We start from the raw sequence: 25,069 nt of genomic DNA, 5'->3' as shown, positions 1-25,069 counted from the left end.
TTCAATCACTCTGATCTGCAGGCATCTCATTAATGCTGATTAACATGAGCACGACTGAGAAAAGGCAGCTTTGCGACGGGAGCGATGGCAGCCCAGGGGACATACTGTATTCCGCGAGCGGTTCGGCATCGACATGCACTGTTGCCGTGGTTTCATTGCTGCATGAATATTCTATGCTGAGTTGACATGGAATGGGATTACTGGCTCTCATTATTAAGACGAGCTTCTCTGTGGGTTCGGCAGGTGCTGATTAAGGGGGTGGGTGGGGGGTGGCAGGGGCAGAAGGAGGGCAAGGTGGAGAATATGTGGTGTTAGCAGGCGGGGTGCTTCTGATGGTTCGCAGGCCTGGTTACAGCCTTTGTGGTCATGGCTCATGCGCACGAATGGCGAGACGGAGAGGAAATTGCGCAGTGGGTTGGCAGTCTGTTGCCACAGCGAAGCCAGACCCTGTCCCTGGCAGGGGAACAGCAAGGCACTTTCAGGGTCTGAGGCTGGCCACGACATCCTGCACTACTCTGCTGTGATGCGTCTCCATGTTCCTCACCGGTCCAGAGCAGCACCAGGTACTGGCCTGGAGCATAACCCGCTCTTTTTGTCTGGTGAAATATTCAAAGGTGCTGCTCTGATAAACAGCACCACCTATGGTTTGCAAAATGCATTACAGTGAAGGTGCTTCAGATTGACAGTGCATAGTGAAGTGGTCTTAACTGTACTGAGGTTGGTTAGACCCCCTTCCACCCGGTTAGCCCCATAACTGCTGTGGATGCTCACTGACTGCCTGATGCTTCCTGACCTTGCAGTGGGGGGTGTGTGGGCACAGCACATTCTGTGTGATGTTGATCGCATCAAGGCCGCCCTTCTACTGGGGTGTGACCGACTGTTAAGCAAGCTGGTACCACCGGTCTTGCAGATCTCTCAGGGAGGTGGTGGGGGTTCCAGTGGAATACCCTTAAAAAGTCTTGTGGGGGGGGGGGGTTTCCCTGATAGGATGTGTCCCGGCACTGGCAATATTGTGCCCGTGTGTGTTTTTGGGGGGTGTGTTAAGGCCAGTAGTGGGAAGGGAAAGAGCCTAAAATCCCATCTGTCACACCTTGACTAGCATACAAATGGCAGCTGTGCCAGCAGGGGGTGCCATGTGGAACCAGCCCACTTTGCTGATGGGGTTATGAATTTCCAGCCTCTTTCTCGGAGGGTAGGGTGGAGTGGCTAGGATAAAATCAGGCGAGCAGCGCAGCAGGACGTAGGAAATGGACATCAGATGAAAAGATTTATTGTGGAATTTCCCCCTTCGCGGGACGGGGGCTGTCGGCGGGCCGAGAGAAGCGAGACTGAGCCACGGACCCGCCAGTTTGGTGAGGCGTTGCCATGGTTTCTCTGTATGGGAGTCAGCGAACCAATGAAGGAAAGAGATGGAAAGGAGAGGTGGTGGAACAGACTACACCCCCTTGTTGTTTTACGCAGCCCCCATTTCGTCGTAAATGTTACGCATTAAATGCAGACCTGTGACACCATGTAAAAGCCTCTTACTTCACTCTCCAGTCTTTAAGGTGGAATGACAACGAGCCGCAATGGAAATGTGGTAGAATTTTCAATGCCTGAGTTTGGTTCCTGCCTGTATGTATGGCCGGGCCCAGCTGGGCTGTCGGTTGTGCGGTCCGGCTGCCCCTGTTCCCTGGTACCAGGTGGTTACCGTGGCGGGGGTGGACCAGCGGGCCCACAGGCTTTAGCCTGATCACCGCCCCTGTGCTGTAGCTCTCGCGGTGCCGGGGTTTGTTATGGAAATCGGGGCTCACTGGGCACCCAATTATCCTGCTGCTTTGGTTCCAGTTGACCTGGTCTCTGAATGCTGATGCCCGCTGTGTCGACCCCCTGGCCCCAACGTTGCCCTTGCACTGATAATGCCCAAGTAATTCACTTGCTAAAAACAACCAAATGAAAATAATAAATCATTATGTGACAGGAAACGGCGGGAAGGTGCCCGAAAGCTGACATCCACCTACTCTGCACGAGTTAGATTAGCCCGCACATCCAAATGGTGTAATTAATTAATGGGTCATTCAAAACAAAAGCCCGGAAAATTCGACAGGTCCCCGAGGTACTGGATGCAGAACACGCCCCGTCGCTCTTTATGCAGTGCGATTATTTTTAATTACTCACTGTGAGACTCATGCATGTGCTCGTCTCTGCATGTGCCTGTTTTGGTTTGCAGCCAGCCTCCAATCGTCCTGGCTTTATTTCTGATTATCCCCATCTCCCTCCTGGCTATTCCCCTTCTTCCTCATGTCTGCTGCTCCTCTTCCTCCTCCTGCTGACCATCTGCCCGCTGCGACCCATGATCATTTATTAGTCGTCTCAAACGTGGAAGCTTCCTGTAACACAAGTCTCTGCAAGTACCACACCAACAGATATTGCTGTGCTGGGATGTTTCCATGGAAACAGCCAGAGCTGTTGGTGGGATGTCACGGGAGGGTGGGGAGTTGGCAACACATTCGCTGCAGATGACCGTTGCTAGGTTATACCATTCAGGAAATGACAGAACGGTGTCACCACGTCAGGATTGCCAACCTCCCCCCATCAGTGATGGATCACAGAGGTGATAAAACAAACGGTCATTTTGGCAGAACTGTGGATGACCTGTGCACCCGCATAGACATCACGATGCCCAGTGTCATGTACGAGCCCCCCTACCCCAGCTGCTGATGGGGACATCGTCTGTAGGGCAGACCACACTGCGATCACCTGCACCCTGCTGTATGCTGGACCCTGACCACTCTCTTCCCGGTCACTACGGGGGTCTGCTCTTTGTCTCCGGCTCGCCCCCCCCCCCCCCCCGACCCACGCTGATCATACTACCCATTGACACTCTTAGCAATGTTGCTTGTCTTCCAGCTGTTGTGCAAAATATATTGAAGTAAGAGATAGATCCACCCTTTGCAATTTTGAAATGTTATATGCAGTGTGTTTGTGTGTCGTGTGTAAATCTGACACACGCCATTAGTAATAGACACTCAGGCGCTCCCCCGAGGCACCAAATGGCAGCTCTCCGCTTAAACGACCTTCTCTTATTTGCTCATTATCATTCATTAAATCTGTACCACGTACTACTTATTTGTAGAACTCATTCATAGTACTCATTCGTAGTACTCATTACCATCCGTCATTGTACTCGTCTGCCCTTCCAAATTTCTCCACCCATAGCCATGTGCCTTAGGGTGGCTGTGGCCTAGTCCTGTGTCTTTCAAAGTAAACCTGCTGTTTATTGGACAGTACAGAGCAAATCCCACCCATTGTGGGTCTCTATGAGCTGTTTGGCTTGTGAGTCGCATCCAAGTACAGTAGATGTGTGATTGGACAGATGGAGCCATGAACGACCAGATGGGAGGTGACACTGGGGTTACAGTCCTGATGCAGGGGTGCAGGGTCATTCTGTTGTACCTTTTTGTATGCCAGGCATTAGTAACTGAGAGATATTCCGATGGTGCAGCTCTTGATGTGCAGGAAGCCTCTTTAGGTAGATGTTTCTCCCATCATGCTATGTGGCAGTGCCCCCCCACCCCGTCTTATGGCTCTGTTTTGACCCCCTCCCCCAGCTCTGGGGCCTGCACATGTAAGGTGGGGGTGTACGGGCCACAGTGCGATGAGTGCCACCCGGGCTTCTACCACTTCAGCAACACCGGCTGCCAGCCCTGCCAGTGCCACAACCACTCCAGCTACTGCCACCCACAGTCTGGTGAGTGGACTGCACATCATATGACCTCCACGAACACAGACACACCCAGATTCCTGCACAAACATGGGGAAGATTTATCCCCCTCTACCCTAGCCCTCTCCATCGAGAGTGGTTGTTCTTGGAACCCAGGCGTGATGGAACAGGCTCCCTTTGACCCAGCTGTTAAAGCCGCCTCGCTGATCCTTCTCCAGTCTAGTTTTATTCAGTGCGGATGCCGTGAATCATAAACACACCAGCTCATAATCGATGATTGCTATCCATGTCTGACTTTGTCCTCCTGACAAACATGTTGCCCCCTCCAGCTTGCTGGAGCATGATGGTTCATTTCCGTTCATGCTGAATGGTACGTCCTGTGAGCCTGAGGGTTATTATGAATAGTGCGGCTTACGTCAGAGCCACTTCTGACTCCGTGTTTAATCTAAATGCCTCTTTGCAGGCTGCAGAGGAGGATGGCACAGGGTGCTCAGATTTCCTCCAGCTATATATAAACCTGCCCCTGCATGTACTGTGAAATAGTTTAACTATTTAAATGACAGAATCTAGATCAACCCACTGTTGACTGTTGTATTTTTTTCTGTCAGGCATCTGCTTGGACTGCCAAGGCAACACGCAAGGATCCAGCTGTGAGGAATGCAGGCCACGTTTCTACAGGCCGCCTGATGTTAGTCCGTCAGACGACTGTGAGCCCTGCCCCTGCTCCAGCATCGCCTCCACGGGAACCTGTCATGTTGGTTTGTGTTCCTGCCGTTAATGCTTTGGGGCGTTGCTGTGGACGGCGTTTAACAGACAGGACACCTCCTTTGTGTGCATGTGTGGCCATCTGTGTGTGTGTGTGTGTGTGTGTGTGTGTGTGTGTGTGTGTGTGTGTCTTTCTATGAATCACTCTTCATGCGCATCTCTAAGTGCTGAACTGGGAGACGTGGAATTTCAGTTCACGCCAAGAGAGAGTGAATGTTCCGGAAGCCGGGCTGCAATGATATCAATTGTCCTGTGAAGTTTTTCCTGAAGAACACTGAGCCATTTGTCTGACGGCAGCATACCAAATGTATGCCATTGTCAGAATACAGTTGGGATCTGCTCCCCTGGCAGGAGCGACACCTGCAGGCCGGTTTGAGCATCGCTGGCGATCAGCATGATTGATTGATTCAACTCCCGAGTATCATAGATGCATGAATACTGGCGGTGGGGAGGGGATTAGCTTGAGCTGGCGGTGTGAGAATAATGGCTCTGGTGGGGGGAGGAGAGGTTTCCCTGGCAACCATGGCAACTAAGGAGAAAGCCACTGCTGGATGATATCGCTCGCGTGACAGACTTTTCATGGTGAAATGCACTGATGGTCCCATAGAGAATTCTGTGAAACCACTCTAGCAATGTCCCATTCTAGGTTGCAGTGCACAGCGTGTGTCTGTCTGATGTGTCCAATCAGATGAAGGTCCCGCTTGTGTTAGGGCAGTAGGGTCTGACGTCTTTGGTTCATTTGCTCGGTTTGACCCAAGGAATCACTCACTGGAGGATCACTTGCACGTTTGACCACCCCTTCGATCAGTTCGATGTGCACCAGCACAGCCTTGGAGGCTGCGCTGTCTGAGAGGTGATATGGTTCCTGTTGCCATGGTGGTGTATAGGAGCTAGACTCTGGCCCGTACCTAAGCAGGAGTTAAAGGTCCCTCATGTTACAGTATCCCTACAGACTGTCTGTAGCTCAAAGGGTTAGAAAGCTGTGCATGTGATCTTAATGTTATTAGTTTAGATCCCAGTGTCAGCAGAGTGATTTCACTATTGAGCTGAGGCCCTTAACCCTCTGGGGTCGACGGCATCATCGGCAATGCAACGTATCTAAACAATCGGCAATGCAACGTATCTAAACAATCGGCAATGCAACGTATCTAAACAATCGGCAATGCAACGCTGAAATCCTACAGTACAAACATGAAAAAAACGCTGACTAAATCTGTAATCTGTCTTCTTTTCAAACGTCCATTGTCGGGAATATTAAAGTTTTAAAAATGTGGTTAAATCAGCAAAAAGTAAACCATGTCACCTTTCTTTGTTTTACCTGCATCGGGGGCTTGTAGTGCCGACCTCACCTGAAGATCGCTATTTGCATTCTAAATAGCTGCATTAGCATGTATTCAAATCGCATTCGCACGGTAATTTGATGAGCAATGCAACGGTGAAACGTGATCCAGACATGTCCCCATCAGCACCATGGGGGGGGGGGGGGGGGGGTGTGGCCATGCATGAATGTCTAATGCATACACATGAAAGTTGTTACATATTCAATGAAAGGAGCCAAAAATAGTGACATAAGTTAGGTTTTTCTTATTTATTTATTTATTTATTTATCCAACTGAATGTTGCAACTACACCGGTTAGTCATCTTCATGTAGCCAAGACTTTGGTGATCAGATATCTGGGATCAAAACAAAATGCCACCATTACTTCTTATGTACTTATATAATGTTTCTACAAGTGTTCCTAACTGCATTTTGCAATGCCTATACTTTGACGTCAAATTACAATCTTCATGTACATCTGACATATTTATAAAGTACACTAAGATTAAGCTCCATCCATACATTTTCCAAACCGCTTATCCTACTGGGTCGCGAGGGGTCCGGAGCCTATCCCGGAAGCAATGGGTACAAGGCAGGGAACAACCCAGGATGGAGGGCCAGCCCATCGCAGGGCACACTCACACACCATTCACTCACACATGCACACCTACGGGCAATTTAGCGACTCCAATTAGCCTCAGCATGTTTTTGGACTGTGGGGGGAAACCGGAGGAAACCCCACAACGACATGGGGAGAACATGCAAACTCCAAACACATGTGACCCAGGCGGAGACTCGAACCCGGGTCCCAGAGGTGTGAGGTAACAGTGCTAACCACTGCACCACCATGCCGCCCCCCAAAACAAATATATAAGAAATAATTTATTTGCCATGAATTAAGTTATGATACTGAAATGAAATGTGTGACCATGCCCCAGTCAGTGGAAGTGTGTTCCCTACCCCTAGACGCCAGAGGCTTAACCTCCAGAGACTGTCTGCTTTCTGAAATGTACTTAGTTTTGGTTAGTAGCACTGCAAAATAAGTGAATTGCAAATCATAAAAGAATTATCCTGTCAGGGTCGTGTGGTCTGAGGGTTAGGGTTAGGGTTAGGGTTAGGGTTAGGCTGTGAGAAAGACCACCATAATTAATGATTAAACAGGTGTTCTTAGCCTCAGGAAATGACCTGAAGCTGTCTCACCCCCACCCCCAGAAAAAATCAGAAATATAACTTAAATTAAACACTTTTAATGAGGGCAGCGGGGACCGCAGATATCTTCAATTATAAATTAGTAAATTATAAATAGTCCCTCGGGCCTGCAGGAGTAAGACCGGCTGACAAATAAGATTTAGCGGAGGCCTGGTCAGGGGTGGGATGGGGTCGTGGGAGCTGTCCCAAGAAGGTGTGGGGCACTAGCACAAGTTAAGTTTATCTGAGAAGTACTAATTGTAGCACAATAAATGTACTTTTTGTAAAGGTCTGTGTCAGCAAGGCAGCTTGATCTCCTGAGGGAACTGAGACTGATTCCTTAATTACATCTGCTGATGTTTGTTTTAATAGTCTCCCGGGAGGTTTATGGTGTCTCTGGTCATTAACGCTCCGTCATCAAATACAGCCAGGCACATTAGTGGGCCTACATCTCCTCCCTCCTGCTGTCCTCAGAATGGGCAGAAGTATGTGGCTCATCAGGTTAGGATACTGTACCTGTAATCAGAAGATTGTAGGTTTAAATCCGCAGGCAGCTATGGCCCTTGACCAAGACCATTAATCCCCAAATGCTCCGGGGGCTGGTTGTCTTGATCTTTAATTGAAGCTGTACTTTGTTTTGGATAAAAGCATTTTTATGCTAAATAAATAAAATGTGTCTATGTGGACAGGACCTGTCCTGAACCGTGATCCAAGGAGGATTTGGATCCTCTGATTGGTCAGACCTGCTGCCACGGTGATGGCTCTTAATGAATGAGTCGGGTGGTCATAGTCTCACCCTGATCACTGGCTTGATTGAACATGCTAGTCCAGCCTGTTCTCGGGCTTCAGCCCGTAACTGTTTCTATCCCCGCATGATAGGCTGGCTTGTTGTGAAGACATGTGACGGGAGACAGTTCCAGGAGGGAGGGCCATTTAAATTCCTCTACAGTGATTATTCCATGTATTTACATTTTTTAAGATGGCCAGCACTTACCTTCATCTTTATTCTGGATGGGCTGTTGGGTCTTCAGGTTTACTACCTAGCTTTAAGACATGACTTTGCAGCCTGAACCACTACGGCACCTGCTGGACAGTTAACCATGTCTAGTGCAAGAGGGGAAAGTCCTTAAGGAAGAACTAGGCTGCTCTAATGGCCTTGTGGAGACTCTGACATCACATCGTGTCACAGACACTGCTGTAAGTCCTGCTGTGTACCTGGACTTGTGTCTCCCAGAAGGCATTTTGTTACATCATGTACACTAGGGATGGCCTCAGTCATGTTGAGCATATGGCCTCAGACCGGCTATTCCAGCAGGTAGGGGTTGGTGGTGGCGGGGGGGTTCCATCCTGCTGGGAGCTGGATTAGACTGTTTTAGTTTAGTTTTTCTCATCCAAGTCAGCTTTGCTTTAAAGCCCTTTTAAGACAAAACAAGATGAACTTAATTGATTCCAGGGGGAAATTATTGTGCATACAGTAATGAGTTATATAAAGTGCAGACAAAAAAAACATATAGCACCTAGCTGTACCAGTAACCTCTTGATTATGTATAGATATACGTCTGAGGTCTCAGTTTGTCAGCTCTCGTGTTCCGGTGGCGCATACAGCCGTTGGCCCCGCGGCCTCTGAATGAGCTCTTTGTTATCCTGCTGCCATTTTGTCATTCCCCTTTTGAAATTCTGGAATTTTTGCCCCAGGAATGTCCAGGGATGCTTTTGTCCTTTGTGTTCCAGCAGCCGCCGTCTGTGCTCCATCCGTCATGCCACAAACCGAAGGAGGAAATAACTGGTCCTTGTCACGCCACGGCACGCCGAAGAGGATCTTCTGCCGCTAGGTGGCGCCGGGCATTCCTGGAGCGCCATTGCTGTGGTGGGCGAGTGATGTCTGGCTTCCCCTAGCATTCTGAGTTTCTCCATCTTGTTTGGATATGGGGCCGGTGAGAAAAAGCAGGGCGTTTAACGAGATTACGGATGGGGATGAAAGGGAGAAGCTGGTGGTGTAGTCTGAGCTGCACCCCCTCAGTGGTAGGTGAGCAGGATGCAGCCAGGCCAACGGTGTCCCATCCTGAACAGCTGCAGGGTGGACGGAGACATGAAACTGCCGCGACTCATACTGGAGGGAGGAGATGTGCTTAGGGTACCTGAGAAGAACAGCAGCTAATCTAATCAAAGTTTATTTATCAAACACGCAAGGGCTGAGCACGTCCTGGTGTTATAGATCAACAATTAGAGTGTTGTACTACCAATGCAAAGGTTGTGGGTTCAAGTCTCAGCAAGCACATAGATTGTAATTCCCTGGCATTGAATATAAGTGTCAGGTAAATGTAAATACAACAATGAAATAAGCTTCCCTATAGTAAAGTAATATGAAAAGGTTAAGGATTAAAAAGATAATAGAGGAGAGGAGGGGCAGGCAAACCTGGTCTTGGGTGCTGATATTCAGCAGGTTTTCTGTCCCATCTGATGACTCACTATCTGCCTGAGATCAAATGTGGTTGAAAGTAGATTTTGCAACCTTTTCTTCACTGAATTCATGCTAGTCGCTAATATAAGTCGTGTTTTATTTAATGTGGTGAGTTTCTTTGCCCGTGACTATTTTACCATGATTCTAAAAGGTCAATAAAGTGGAAAAAAACCCAGATTCTTTAGAAGAATGGGTTCATTGACCCCGGAATCAGATTGGCTGTGGCAGACTGGTCAGGGCGTTTGAAGACTCAGGTGCAGTGTGGCATCACGTGGCATAAGTCAAGTCAAGTAGGTTTTATTGTCATTTCAACCATACACACAGTATATAGTGAAATGAGATAACGTTCCTCCAGGACCATGGTGCAACACAGAGCAGGACAAAGACAGAGCAACATCATAAGTGCAGACAGGACAGCATAACAGTACAAATTGACATTTTGAAAACGCTGCTCTGAAAAATTTTTTTTTTGAAAAGTAGAGGGCTGAGCACACAGCCCTGGGGGGCTCCTGTGTTCAGCGTGATGGTGCTGGAGATTTTGCTCCCGATCCTGACTGACTGAGGTCTCCCAGTCAGGAAGTCCAGGACCCAGTTACAGAGAGAGGTGTTTAAGCCCAGCAGTCTCAGCTTCCCGATCAGATGCTGAGGAACGATGGTGTTGAGTGCTGAGCTGAAGTCTATGAACATTCTCATATAAGTGTCCTTTTTGTCCAGATGGATGAGGGCCAGATGGAGGGTGGTGGTGATGGCGTCGTCCATAGAGCGGTTGGGACGGTATGCAAACTGCAGGGGGTCCAGTGAGGGTGGCAGTAGGGACTTGATGTGCTCATGACGAGCCTCTCGAAGCACTTCATGATGATGGGCGTGAGTGCAACGGGACGATAGTCATTGAGGCGGGACACTGAAGACTTCTTTGGCACGGGGATGATGGTGGTGGTTTTGAAGCATGTTGGGATGACTGTGGTGCTCAGGGAGATGTTGAAGATGTTTGTGAGAACATCCGCCAGCTGTTCTGCGCATCCTCTGAGCACACAACCAGGGATGTTGTCTGGTCCAGCAGTTTTCCGCGGGTTGACTCTAAGCAGAGTTTTCCTCACATCAGCCACAGTCAGACAGAGCACCTGGTCATTGGGAGGTGGGATGGACTTCCTCACTGCCGTGATGTTTTGGGCTTCAAACCGTGCGTAGAAGCTATTCAGCACGTCTGGAAGGGAGGCCTCACTGTCACAGGCAGGTGGAGATGCCCTGTAGTTGGTGATGCCCTGGATGCCCTGCCACATGCGCCGAACATCCCCAGTGTCTTTGAAGTGGCTGTGTAATTTCTGGGCGTGGGCACGCTTCGCCGCTCTGATGGTCCTGGACAGGTTGGCCCTCGCTGTTCTCAGGGCAGCCTGGTCACCTGATTTGAAGGCAGTGTCACGGGTTCTCAGCAGCGTGCGCACCTCCTTAGTCATCCAGGGCTTCCGGTTGGAGCGTGTGGAGATGTTCTTGGAGACGGTGACATCATCGATGCACTTGCTGATGTAGCCAGTCACCGATGTCGTGTACTCCTCCAGTTAGTAGAGTCACCGTAGGTTGCAGCCTCCCTGAACATGCCCCAATCAGTGCATTCAAAACAGTCTTGAAGAGCAGAGATGGCTCCTGGGGGCCAGATCTTTGTCTGCTTCTGGACGGGTTTGGCGCGTCTGACGAGAGGTCTGTAGGCTGGGATGAGCATGATTGACACGTGATCAGAGAATCCGAGGTGGGGGTGGGGCTCAGCGTGGAACGCGCCAGGGATATTTATATAAACATGGTTTGTATAACCATGGCAGCTGATTAACAAGAAGGAGGGAGGGTACCCTCTGGTGGCCGTGCTTTGGGCCAGACATCACTGTGGTTTCAAACCTCCATCAGCTTCCTGTCATTTTTCCACATGCTGCGACTGTGCCTGTCAAATTGGGATGGAGAGACTGCTCCTTGTGAGTCAGAATGGTCATAATACTGCCCCCTGGAAGTGAATCTGTGAGGAGTTATTAACGTACTTCTTCAGTTTACACTGGACCTGTCATGGATCAGCACCCTCTTTTGACATTACAAAGTTAGACTCCACCCCCCCACCCCTAATCACTCCATGTGACCCAGCCCTGTACCCTTCCAGGTCTCGATGGGCTCCCAGCATGTGACCAGTGCCATGCAGGTTACGCCGGCACCACCTGCGGGCGCTGCTCGGACAGCTTCTACGGCACCAGCGGTTCCTGTCGCCCATGTGACTGCAGTGGTAACGCGGACCCTGCCACAGCACCCCGTCTCTGCCACCCCGACACGGGCAGCTGCCTGAGCTGTGCCAACAACACGGCAGGGGTACACTGCGAGCTGTGTGCCCCGGGGTACGCAGGCAACGCCCTCGGGGGAGGCTGCATGCTTGCAGGTGAGGCCCATCTTTGTGAGAGATACAACAGCAGGGCTTCCTTTGGGGTCTGCAGCTGCTCTGCATCCAGAGTCTGCCCACTGTTCTTGGATGTTTCCTCTTCCCAGATTAAATCAAACCAACTCACTTTGTGTTACACACCTGCAGCGACAAAGTAGTGCAAATGAAACATTACAAATCAGTAGAATGCAAAACACTTGGCCGGCTCAATCCTTTTCAGGTATTGGGTACTTTACTGGACATCTGTCTTACTTAGTTTTACAGTCATTAGTGGGTTTATTGTACCTTTGTACTTTAAATGGACACATTGCAATTACCTGTAGCAAAATTCTCCTATAGCAACAGTTTTATGAGATAACACAAAAGTATTGTGAGTTCTAGCAAAATTAATGAGGAACTCGACTAAAACAGGATTTCTGTTCACGGAGAGCAATGCAGCTATTCGCACTGTGTGTGTCATCTAGCAACTTGGATAAGTATAAAAACAATGGAATATGCAAATTAAATAAAGGATACTTTTTAATTAAAGCTGATTGGTGGGCCCTAGCTGATTGGTGGGCCCCAGCTGGTTCCACCCTAGCTTGTGCCTTGGGCCGGGCCTACAGATTAGCATGGTTTAGTTAGAGGAGGAAAGTAAATATAGATAGCATTATTTTAATGTGAATGCTCACATGGCATGGGGGAAAAGGACCTTTTGCTCTGCTGAGAGGTTTCTCAAACATCCACCTTCCCACGCTGCTAAGTATCATCTCTGTGCTGTTCTGCAGCGAGGTCCCCACCCACGCCCCCACCTCGAACCACCACGATCGTGACAACGACGGCACCCGTCGCACCGGCCGCTTCCCCCAGCGATCGCCAGGGTGGCGCCTCCAGGTCAAACTCCAGCGACTCCAGCGGCCCATTGATGCCCACCCTGCTGGGCGGCACCGTGGACAACTCCACTGCGACCATTGCCGTGGTCACCTGGGCCCAGTTCAACGTCATCATCCTGGCCGTCATTGTGGCAACTGTAGCTCTGCTGATGGGTGCTGCTGCCGCGGTCTACGCCTACCGCGAGTACCAGAACCGCAAGTTGAATGCACCATTCTGGACCATCGAGCTCAAGGAGGACAACATCAGTTTCAGTAGTTACCATGACAGCCTGCCCAACGCTGATGTGTCGGGTCTCCTGGAAGACGAGGCTGGCCAGGCCGCCCCCAATGGCCAGCTAGCTCTCAGCAGCCCTGCCAGTGTCTACAAGGTGTAGGACAGGGGGGCGTTCCCTTGGCAATGTCCTGCCCTGCCCCAAAGGGGATGTGTGGCTGGCTTTTTAAAAAAAAAAAAAAACATCCTGAGTGCCCAACCAGGGGGTGCACCAGACTAAGGATATGCACAGACCCCCCTCCCCCCCCGCCCCCTCAACCTTTGACACCTTTCCCTGACCGGAGACCTGTGGTATGTGCACCTTACAGGAGATCTGGGGAGGGGGGGGGCTGCCCATTGCCTCCCAGCTGGAAAGGAGTGGCCCCCATGTGGAGAGGCAGGGAACTGAGTGTAAAGTACAAAGGACCAGCTGGAAATGCACACATATGCACATGCACGCATTCTCACATACACACACACACTTATTTAAAACACAGAGGAATATTTTCCTCTTGTGACCTTCTGAACTTTGCATTAATGGGAAAAGGGCAATAAGCAGGACAAGCAAATAATGAAGATGGATGAAAACATTTTAAGCCTGACTAATGTACTGCACTGGTGAATCTTCGCAGAATCTCGGTCTTTTATGAAAGTCTTCATCTAAACTTTTCCCAGGTATGACTTGGACATATACCTTGAAGGTTAAAAAAGCATTTAAAAAAATGGAATTCCACCTGACCTGCAATTCAGCACTTTGACACTAGAGGACAGTGCTGTCTCAATACTCGCGCTGTCAAGCTATGTCGCGCGTTCTGTAAAAGAATATTTACCCCGGAGGAGTAACATTTTTTCGGGGGGCATGGGGGTGATCTCAGACATGTCCATTACACTGCAGGGAGGACGGTGCCTGTCACCAGAGGATAAACAAGACAATGTTGAAATTGAGGAAAGAAAAACATGTTTTAGTGTTAAAGAGCTGAAAAGAACTGGCACAGATCGTAATTTTATTTGCTTTATTTTTATTTAATTTATTGTGATTTTGTTTTTAATAATCTTTCATTGCGAGAACATGTTGCACATTTCTTGTACCGTTCTGATTTTTGCCGTCGTTGGTTGCTGAATGTCCAACACTGTGCTGAAGGCAGACTAAATTGGATATGCCCTCCTCTGTGGGCGCTCTGTGTGGTTTGTAATGGTGAGACACACACACACAGACAGACACACACACACACAGACACACACACACACAGACACACAGTCGTGTGATCATATCTTTTTGGGGACTGCTCATTCATTTCTATGGGAAAAATGCTAATGCTAACTGACAACCTTAACCCCTACCCAGCCATAACTATAACCATAAGTAACCAAACAGAGAGTCTTTGCATTTTTAATTTTCGTTTTTGTAAAGTGGAGTTTTCCCTTATGGACCAGGAAACATAAGGTAAGGTATTCCTTGACCACACACACACACACGGAAAGCCTGTTCCTGAAAAATCTGTTTCTATTGACTTTCTCACTTCGCCTCTGTGTGTGTGTTGGGGGGGGGGGGGGGTCAGACTGCATGCTCTGCAAGTCTGAATTGCACTGTTTGTGTGTGTGATTTCGGTCATTTGTAGGGTGCATGTGCACAGTAGGTGTGCTCAGCAATGTGCATCCTCAGACCACACCCACCTGCCTGCCTTAGGGTCTGAGAAATTACAGCCACTTCAAGTCCCTTGTAGCCTGTAACCCTGGGAGATGTCCCTCGAGCTCGAGGGCGTACTTATTACAGTGAATTTCTCAGGTATTTGGGGTTTTACCAAAACTGGTGTGATTAATCTCATGCTGATGGCCATGATGATTCCATAATGAGTCACAGTCCTGCTACTCGTAGGTTCTGCTTGAGCCTGTGTCTCCATATAACCCTTCATTTCCACGTGAAATTCCTGACCCAAATAGGCAGCCGATGTCTTTGTGTCTTGGGTTTCCTCCTCCTGAGTATTCAGACTGCCGTTGAGTTGTGTGTGTCATGCAGATCGGTGAGGAGATGCGAAAGAATCACAGGGCCCCTCCCCGCCCCCACGGCTGGTGAGCTCTTCATTGGCTTGCGTCTTGGTTCGTCTGTCTGCGTGAAAAGGGGAGATTTAACAACTTGTGTATTCATTTTTGCGGTAATCAGACTCCATGGGTAGATGTTGTTGATATATTGAAAATATTGAATGTTGCACATTTGTCCAGGAGAATTTATTTCAGCTGTGGAAAGTCTGAACAAATATAATTGTAAAACTATATATGACAGTAGATAAAAAAAATTTCCAGCGAGAAACCAGCTTATCAAATGGTCCATCAGTAATGACTGATGGCTAATTCTGAGAACTTGCACAGGTGTGTTGATGTTATTGGGATGTATTGGTATGAGGTGTTATGGCAACATGGAATCTTTGTACATTCTTCAAGCTTAACCAAGACAGACGTTTACATCCATGATAAAATAGTAAATCTCCAAAAAACATATCGTAATATTCAAAGTGAAATTGAATCACAAAGTGAAGATATTCCATTTGCTGACTCCGATCTTTTGGAAAATCATTGACTGATTATGACTGGAAAACAACTGTCTTCCATAAGGGCAAGATATACAGTAGCTGCAACCGGAAGTGTTTTTGGGAGGCAACAATAATCCAAAGTACAAGGTACTTACAAGAGGGAAACCCCCTTCTCCTTGTAATGCTTAACATTCCGGAGATGGAACTGGAAACATAGCCAGTATTTAACAATCAAAAAAATATAACATATACTGATGTCTTTCTAGTGTTAAAAGTAAAAAGGCATATTAAATAATATTTATATATTAAACTAGACTGACATGATTATGAAAATGCCTTTAGCAAAATATTAAAAATAAAATCTTAAGGGAACACAAAAGCAAATAATTCATAATCAGAACGCAGAACAAGAATAGGTCCCCAGCAATTTAATCACAGTGCAACATGGTTTTGGAAATTATGCATAATCTTTGTTTCCCTTGCTGGTGACGCATTTAAGCTTTCTGGCATGGTTAAATCTACGTGACATTTGACTATATGTTGAAAAATCATAAACTCACAGCTTGCAGTAACCTATAGAAAATGAAACAGCTGGACAGGAGAAAGCGGTTATGGAACTCAGAGGACAGTCAATAGATTCATTTCTTGACCTTTGTTTATAGGTTGTAAATAATAATGGGGGGTGGGGGGGGCAGTGAATTGCTCAGTCGGCTAAGCCTCTGTGCCTGTGGGCAGAACGTCACTGGTTTCAGCCTGGCTTTGGCACGTCTGCGGGTTTTTAAAGCAAGTGCCTTAACCCCAGCTCCCTGGGTGTTGCTATGGGTGGCTGCCCTTCACTGCCAGCTTGCTCTCCCCTACAGAGAGGCGTAAAGAGAATTTCATCACAGTGATCAATAAAGTATCTATTATTATTATTATTATTATTATTATTAACTGTTGATCACTGATTTCTCTAATGACAGGTTTTCTTTTCATAATGAAATCATTCTCATGTGACAGTGTTACATTTTGGTGTTACTGAATCCGCTCAATTGACATCTGAACCCAGCATTGGTTCCCAAGCTGGAATCAAGCTTCTGTTCACCCTCTTCATGATAACTGTAGGGGTGGTGTATGGCTGAGGGGGTTGGGACACTGCACCTTTGATCAGAAGGTCATAGATTCAGATCCCAGGGTCAGCAGAGTGATTTCACTATTGGGCCCCTGAGTGAGGCCCTTAAGTCCTCAGTGCTCCAGGAACTGTCTGACTCTGCTTATTCATAATGTACTTTGCTTTTTGTCTGCATAAAAGTGTCTATTGATCCCTGTGAAGGCCAACAATCCCCTCCTCATTGTGGGATTGTGGATCACTTAAATCTGACAGACTTCCCTACTCAATTTTGTAACACTGTGTATGATGCCACTGGAAACATCTTCCATTTGGTTTGGGCTTTGAATCAGGCAATCTTTTAGGGAATCTGGCACACACACGCACACACCCCCCATCGGATCAAGGAGCTCAACCTAAGGAGTCTACCCAACACCCACTGTGGATTCTAAAGAGGGTTAAACATCTGCTGAAAGGAGCTGATGCTGCACAAAACACAAGCTGCGAGTTAATGTTTGGGACTGAGGTTTTCAGCCGTTTGATTAAAGAACTCACAGAATGGATAAACACTCCAAGCTGCTGAATGCCACAAGGCGTGACGATTCCGCAGGCTGGCAAATACACACTGAAGGTTTAATTCAACATGAGTGTAGAGAAAGCTGGTCAGAATTTGTTTAACGTAAATTTTTATTTACTGGTTTTTTTTTATCAAAGGTAATTTTTATAATTTTGCATTTATGAAACTGTAACCTAGACACCTAAACTACTTCTCATGTCAATGATGATAACTTTTAAACTGCAAACTTCCTGCTGATGTGATTAAAAAATGTTTTCGTTAATCTTGTAAAGGCAAAACCTGCCTTTTTCCTGGGAAATCTCCAGTCAGTCACAGTAGGGTTTGATTCAGTGGGAACCAGCAAAATAGGCAACATTAAGATTAACTTGACTGATTCTTGGGGAGATTATGGTGTATTTAGCAGGAAGAACAAAGACACAGCTGGGTACAATTGAGGAAGCCAACGTGGATAATCAGGGGGGGTGGCACACACGAGGATCGTATGAGCTGGGCGTGACACTAACCCAGTGACCACACATCGCACCTGAAGTGGGGGTCACAACCTAATGTTTGTCAATACTACTTATGATTTCCTGTATTAATGTTGTACTATTATTGATATCAGTGTCCATCTACACTTGCAAGGTTGCCACTGGGTCATCTGGAGCGCAAGCTCTGGGACTGGAGGTTCAAATCCCACTCCTGCTCTGTTTGTGTGGAGTTTGCATGTCCTTTCTGTGTTGTGTGGGTTTCCTCCTGCAGCCTGAACACATGCAAAATGGTGAAATGGTGTTTCTGAATCTGTAGTTTATGCATATGCATGTCATGCATGATGGACTGGCATCACTGGAGTCCCCAGCATTGTGACGATCGGACATCGTGCCCAGGGTGTCTTCTGCCCTGTGCCCTGTGATGGACTAGTATCCCATCCAGGGTGTCCCCTGACATGTGCCCTGGCCTGGATGATTGTTGGAAGATTACAGCTGGTGAGGGCAGGTACAATTGTATCATAACATTCAGAAGTTGTCTTGCCTGAACCCTGGGGTGGCAGTGCCACAGGTGTACCCCCCACCAAGCCTGTGTTAGATAAGCAGATGTTGCAGATGAATGGACATAATTCAAAATCAGTTCCTATACAAGAAAGTATAGTTATAATAATTTGCACTGTAGGGGTTTATAGCTAAACAAAATTCAAAGTAAGTCCGACAGGCAAGTCCAGTTAGGCATGAAGAAAAAGACTCTTGGTCCAGAGTTATCAGCCCAGTTGCTGAGGTAAAATGTATACACAGATTTCCTGGGTCAGCAGGCATGTGTCACCTGCAGGACACTCAGCAGTGCTGAAGAATCAGGGTGGGATTCCTAAAATGCATTGTTTTATCAAAACAATATTTTTAAGTGCAATGCTGACAGAAACAAATATATACATATTTTTTCGAAGGCCTCTCTCTTGTCACACTCAGAAACTTTCACATGTTCTAAGAACAGGAAATAGTGAACATGACCATCCCACATAAGTCACTGAATTACACAAAATAATTCTCCCCCAGTTGTTAGACTATAAACTCAGCTGAGAATTCTCACCTTTTCATTTTACTGCTTATGGAAGCAGAATATCTTAGTATGGCTTTGTAGGATAAAGGTCAAATTATGTGTTAGTGGGACTCAGAGCGGATGTATGAATCATGTCCCAGTTTGCCTTCCCCTGCGCGCTACATTAGGAAAGCTATCTTGAAGTTCTAGCATCCTCAAGGGCCCTCAAAACCTCCAGCATGGTAGTCTAAGGTCTGGGAACATGACGACAAGTTGATAAAGGAAGTACCACAAGAAGAGCAAACAGCAGCCCTTTCTTTCAATTACTCCCACTAAAAGGAGCCACGCAAGATGGGGCTCTGTATGACTATGTGGGTTTAACTTCTGATTAGAGGGTTGCTGGTTCAAATCCCATAATTTCCAGACTACATGACCCTGCTTTACCGCAAATTTATATTTGAATTTTGCCAAAGAATACTTGGCCTCTCATATGCGGTATGTATCATTAACGGTTCTGGATCTACTGTTGTCTCTTCACCTGTCAGAATTTTATTTTTTCACCACTTTTAGCTTGCATAGTTTTTTCATGTCACTTAACAGGTATCTTTTATAGAAGGAAATATGTTTTATTGTTAGTTGGTACAGCCAGATATGCTTTCTTGCTCAGGTTATTCAGACGGTGTGCTTTGCCTAGACAGCATACATGCCCTCACTGTTCCTTACCTACTGTCTACCCCTCTGCATGATGGCAGCTATGAGCCATACAGGGTCAAAGTCTTCCTCCTGCATGCTATGTTGATCCCGACAGCCAGAATCAGTACTACACTGAAGGCAGCCAATCTAGAGCTTTTCTTTTGAACTTTAAATCAGAGGTGAGTGTTCCTGTCCCTGAAAGTAGAGCAGAGAGTCTCGTGGCTCCTCTTCTCAAGAGAGCTGCTTTCCCTCCTCGCTGGTGAGTAGGCTTACAGGCCACAGGCTCCCTTTCATTGCGAAGGTCAGGAGTTTCCCGTCGGCCCCAGATAGGTAGGACACCAATCCTGGTACTGCGCACATATTTTGCCTCAGACGTTGACTCAGGGAGTCACATGCTAAACTAGCACAGGAAAGCAAAACACAAAAAAAAGGCTGTATCAAGTGAGTCATATCCTCTGAGTCACATCTCAAGTAGCATATGACAAAATCTGGCATGATCCTCTTGTCCCATGTTCCTCCCAAAACCTCTGGGCCAAGTGTACTGTCCTTTGCATGTAATGGGTCGCTCTCATCTTTCCATACTGATAGACACCCTGAAATCTTGGGGTCAGGGTTCACAGTGACTCCCAATGCATGTATACCAAGATTCCAAAACGCACTGATGAGGTTCACACTCTTCGTACTGAAGAGATTTACTGCTTTATTACTTTCATTACTTTGCAACCCTTGGCACTCACTCTGTGCTGGCCAGTGGTTACGTCACGCTGCACTTGTGATAGTGCCTCATGCTAATTCCTGAGTCTGTGCAGGGTCTTTTCCAGTATCTGGTGATTCAGGGGGAGGCCATGGTGCTTCACTCCATACAAAACAATCAGCCCAGACATGAACGCAGTGGGATAAGGGCTGTTGGCTCGGTCAACTTAGTAGCTCATGCTTGGCTAAGGGCATTGGTGAGTTCTGGAGTAACCCATGTGAAGCCCTCACTGATAGCAGTCTGCAGAGCTCAGAACTTGGCCCCCTTCTCTTTTCCATAAAAAAGATCTAGAATGGTTGCCTCATCTCACAGCTGCTCTCATAATTATGTGGGTCTTCTCTTTTCCATATGCACACCAGAGAGTTCAGTTCAGAGACTGTGGAAGGTTTCGCTGTACCATCTGTGCTACACATGAAAAAATACAACACTAAAGTATGGTCGGTCTTGAATTGTGGTGCTGGGGGGGGGCTCGCGAACGTTTTGCCCAGGGGCCACACAACCCATAATCTGTCCCTGATTAGATTATTGCATTTTGGGCTCTTTCATGGTTTCATATTCCTTTCATGTTTTATTCATAGTCCTTAGGAGGATACACTATATCCAGGGTAGCCAATCTTATCCAAGAAAGGGTTGCTGTGTATCGCTGCAGCTGCTTAATTAGATTATTAATTATAGGACTGATTGGCGGAAGAGTCCTCACACCTGGATGACCTAGGTCACAGCTGACCTAAAGGTTATCCCAAAAACCTGCACACACACATGATAAGATTGCCCACCCCTGCACTATATAAACAAAAGTATTGGGACACCTGGCCATTACACGCATAGGATCTGTTATGACATTCCATTCTAAATGCAAAGACATCAATATGGAATTGGTTCCACCCCTTGCAGTTATAACACCTGCCTCTCTTGTGGGAAGGATTTCCTCAAGATTTTGGACTGTGGGAAAAAATTCCATGGGAATTTTTCTCCATTCAAAAGAACTTTTGTGAGGTCAGGCACTGATGTTGGACATGAAGGCCTGGCTGACAATCTCCATTCTAGTTCATCCCAAAGGTGTTCGATGGGGTTGAGGTCAGGGCTCAAGTTTCAGTCATACTGGAACAGAAAAGGGCGTTCCCCAAACTGTTCCCACAAAGTTGAAAGCATAGAATTGTCCAAAATGTCTTTGCATGCTAAAGCATTAAGAATTCCCATCACTATAACTAGGGGGCCTAGCCCAACCCCTGAAAAACAACCCCACTCCCATATCCTTCCTCCACCAATCTTTACAGTTTGCACAAAGTAGTCAGGTAAGTAACATTCTCCTGGCACCTGCCAAACCAAGACTCCATCACACTGCCAGACAGTGAATTGTGATTCGTCACTCCATAGAACACATTTCCACTGCTGCTGAGTCCAGTGGCGGCGTGGTTTATACCACTCCATTTGACACTCTCCATTGCTTGTGATGTTTGGCTGCTTGGCCATGGAAGCCTATTTCATGAAACTCCAGGTGCAATGAGCTGCCAAACCACATGCATTCACCCTCTCCATCTTCAAGAAATGCTTCAAGACACATCTGGATTTTCCACTAGCCTGAAGTCTATTTCACATGAATGTTCTTAATGTTGTACTTCTTGCTGAATTTTTATTGGCGTCTCATTTTGTTAGAAGTTGTTGTGTACCTCTTGTTCCTATACTGCTTTCACTTGTACCTGACCATACTGTCCATACCAGTTGCTCTAGTGGTTGGAAGAAGGATGGATGGATGGATGGATGGATGGATGGATGGATATCCGAAAAGCCAAGCAAACAAGTTTAATCCATGAAGTCACAAGGCTTTCTTTATTTTAGAGGTGACCTATCTCATCATCCATTCATTCATCATCTACCACTTATCCAGACCCCCTTCTTCGCAGCCACCTCTTCCAGCTCTACCGGGGGAATACAAAGGTGTTCCCATGCCAGCTCGGAGATATAATCACTTCACCCTTTTCCATCCAAGAACCATGGCCTCAGACTTGGAGGTGCTGATCCTCATCCCGGCCACCTCACACTCTGCTGCAAAGCACCTCAGAGCATGCAACATGTCACAGCCAGATTAAGCTAACAGGACCACATAATCTGCAAAAACAATGACACGATCCTGAGGTCACCAAACCAGACCCCCTCCGCCTATGCATACAAATAGTCCATAAAAGTTAGTGAACAGAATCGGTAAGAAAGAACAGCCCTGACAGAGTCCAACAGCCACCGGAAAGGAGTCTGAATTGCTGCTGGCACTGTGATATCTGAGGGCAGCGCTATCTAACTCCCGTCAGATACAAACTTGTTATATTTAACCGTGGTTAAATAGCCACTGTTCAGTGGTGTCTGAGTGATTCTGCGCACCTCACTCTCTTTCATTTCGGTTTTGAAAAACTTGCAGTACCACTATTGGGCATCTTGCAATCCCATTGCTGAGAAGGTCCACAGTGGCCTGAATACAGTATATAAAAACTCAGCGCCGAATTGAGGACAGTCTCCAGTCATTTGCAGTCTGGTAGCATTTAGCTGTGGTAACTCATCTGGAGCTTCCCATTTTCGCTGGCCACATTATTTCTTCGGGGTTGTGTATCCTGCATGAGACTGCATCAAAGGCTTTTCAGTCTCAGTCTTCTGAAATAAATTAATAATTTAATGAAAAGCTGACTGTCCCAGGATTAAAATTTTCATTCTTCCAGCTCTATGAGGGAGACCTAGATTGAATAATGTCAAGCTCAAAGGTTTACTTCTCTGGAAAAATTTAAAAATGTTGAGCAGTAAAGACGAGTCCTCTTAAATGGACGTGCTGTTCTCAGAATTGCTTTTTAGTTACTTTGCGGGTCTTTCTAGTGTTTTTCACTGTGGGAGCAAAACATTTATTGTCATTGTACTACGATTAATTTAATAGTTTGTGTGTATCATGAGAGACAATTTATTTTGAGTGAGACTTCAATCCAGGGAATTTCCTTTTTGTCAGTGGAGAGGTCTGCGTCACCCTGCTCGCCTTCTTCAGATAAATGCAATGGTGAGGATTCAGTGAGGGGAAATTGCGGCTTTCTTGACGTCACATCTCCACAAGCAGAATTCTGCAAGCAGGGCTCATAAGAGACAAGCTTTCTTGCCCTTGCTCGGAAACAAATTGTTTACTGGAAAATGAACCCAAGTTTTGCTGTAAAGCTCATACAGTTGGTGAGTCACATTACTGGCAAAAGGACAGGAAAGTGTTAGCTCCGTGCAGAGTCACATACAAGATGACAATAATTCCAACATCATGGAACTGGCTCTTGCAGGTTCACTGGTAAGTTTCATCCATAAATTCTGCCACTCACTCCATGCAGCAATTTTCCAGACATTCTTATACATGAGCAGAGAGAACAGGCTTCGGGGAGTGAATAACATTCATCCGATACTGAGGTGGGAGGTCATTGGCCTTTTGTAAGGGTCAACGGGTCACAAAGACATTTACATTTCCAGTAATGAGTTTCACATTCCATAGGTCACTAGGAGCTGACTGCAGGATTTTTCATCATACAGTCAAATGTCACACATATTAACCATGCCAGAACGTGCTGGAAGCTTGAATGTGTCACCAGCAAGGGAACAAAGATTATGCATAATTTCCTAAATCATTTTGCACTATCATGAATTAACTGGAGACCTACTGTGGATCTGTGATTATGAATTATTTGTTTTTTTGTTTTGCTTTTTTTTAAAGTATTTTATTAACATTCAACACCCGTTTCTCATTTATGAATAAGTCAATTAAAATGGAACTATATCTCAAAAGAGGCCACGCAAAAGTCTACAAAATATGGCTTCTATCACCTAAATCTCTACTTAAGCATAGAAAACAGACCCCCACCTAATTTTGATGCACAAAGAGCCAGATATTGCATATTTATGACTGTCCAGCTAAGTGTGGGGAGGAGGTTCAATGAGAAGTAGCCACCTGCTGGGCTTTCGCTCCGGGAAAAGATTCCAGGTTCCTCTCTAAATATTAAAACCACATTCCTCTCATTTTACATGAGTATTTCTTAATTTATTGGCTGGAACCAAGTTGCCTGTGCTGATTGCCTCTAGCAGCAATATAAATCATTCTTAGCTTAGACTGAGATTATACCAGCCCGACACGTGGCTTTGCTGTTAACCATGCTAGCAGATATTGCAACTGTATGGACTGGTTTCACATGTAGTGCCAGTGAATATTGTGTGAAATCTGTGCCCTGCAAAGTGTGGATGATGATTATGTCTGGGGATGATTCTGTATTACATCTAATGCTCTTCTGTTACATCATGGCCAGGCAGAAGGTAACCTGGCACCACACATCAGAAACTCACCTAGGCTTAAAAACAAGATGTTTCATTGGACTTTAAATGTTATCATGGATTAGTACAATAAAAAAATAATCACATTTTGCGCTCCATCCATCCATTTTCCAAACCGCTTATCCTACTGGGTCGCGGGGTAGGGCTGGTTCATAATTTTTTTAAATATGTAATTTCAACTGGAATGTTTAAAGCAGATATCAAATTCTATTTTTTAAACTGACTTTCTAAAATAGCTTTTATTAAGAAGCCCTTTTATCCAATATGTATATCAGTTTGGTTATAATAAGTTATTCATAAGGTACTTCTCATTCTCATCGTTTATATGATATGTGGAATGTTAAGTGACACTGAAGAGTGAGTCATTATAGAGTGATTTGTAAAAGTGCCTGTTTTTATAGAATGACATCTGCGCAGCAGAGAAAGTCGCAGTGAACCATGGTGAAACGCACCTAAACTTTTTTTGAGAAGTGGTATCCCTGTGAGTGTACAAAGATCAACCGTAAAATACGTGAGATCCGTTTTATGTGATCCAGTTAGCGCCTCCTTGGTTAATTAGGCTACTTTTGAAAGAATGATTTATCACAGAGAATGCTTGCCAGAAGTCATGGGAACAAA

The 25,069-nt window shown here is 46.4% G+C and overlaps 1 protein-coding gene across 1 annotated transcript in view; it reads left to right on the top strand.

Annotated features, from left to right (window-relative positions):
- LOC125745803 (multiple epidermal growth factor-like domains protein 9) overlaps positions 1 to 17,776 on the top strand; it is a 46,792-nt gene extending 29,016 nt beyond the window's left edge. The window contains exons 3-6 of the mRNA XM_049019017.1: positions 3,591 to 3,730; positions 4,312 to 4,461; positions 11,577 to 11,846; positions 12,614 to 17,776. Coding sequence (XP_048874974.1) covers positions 3,591 to 3,730; positions 4,312 to 4,461; positions 11,577 to 11,846; positions 12,614 to 13,092 — 1,039 coding nt within the window. The 3' untranslated portion in view covers positions 13,093 to 17,776. The remainder of the gene's footprint in view (positions 1 to 3,590; positions 3,731 to 4,311; positions 4,462 to 11,576; positions 11,847 to 12,613) is intronic.
- Positions 17,777 to 25,069: the final 7,293 nt, after the last annotated feature.

This window comes from Brienomyrus brachyistius, chromosome 7, assembly GCF_023856365.1.
Source record: "Brienomyrus brachyistius isolate T26 chromosome 7, BBRACH_0.4, whole genome shotgun sequence".
NCBI classification, from domain to species: domain Eukaryota; kingdom Metazoa; phylum Chordata; class Actinopteri; order Osteoglossiformes; family Mormyridae; genus Brienomyrus; species Brienomyrus brachyistius.
This window is presented reverse-complemented; position numbering and strand designations above follow the sequence as displayed.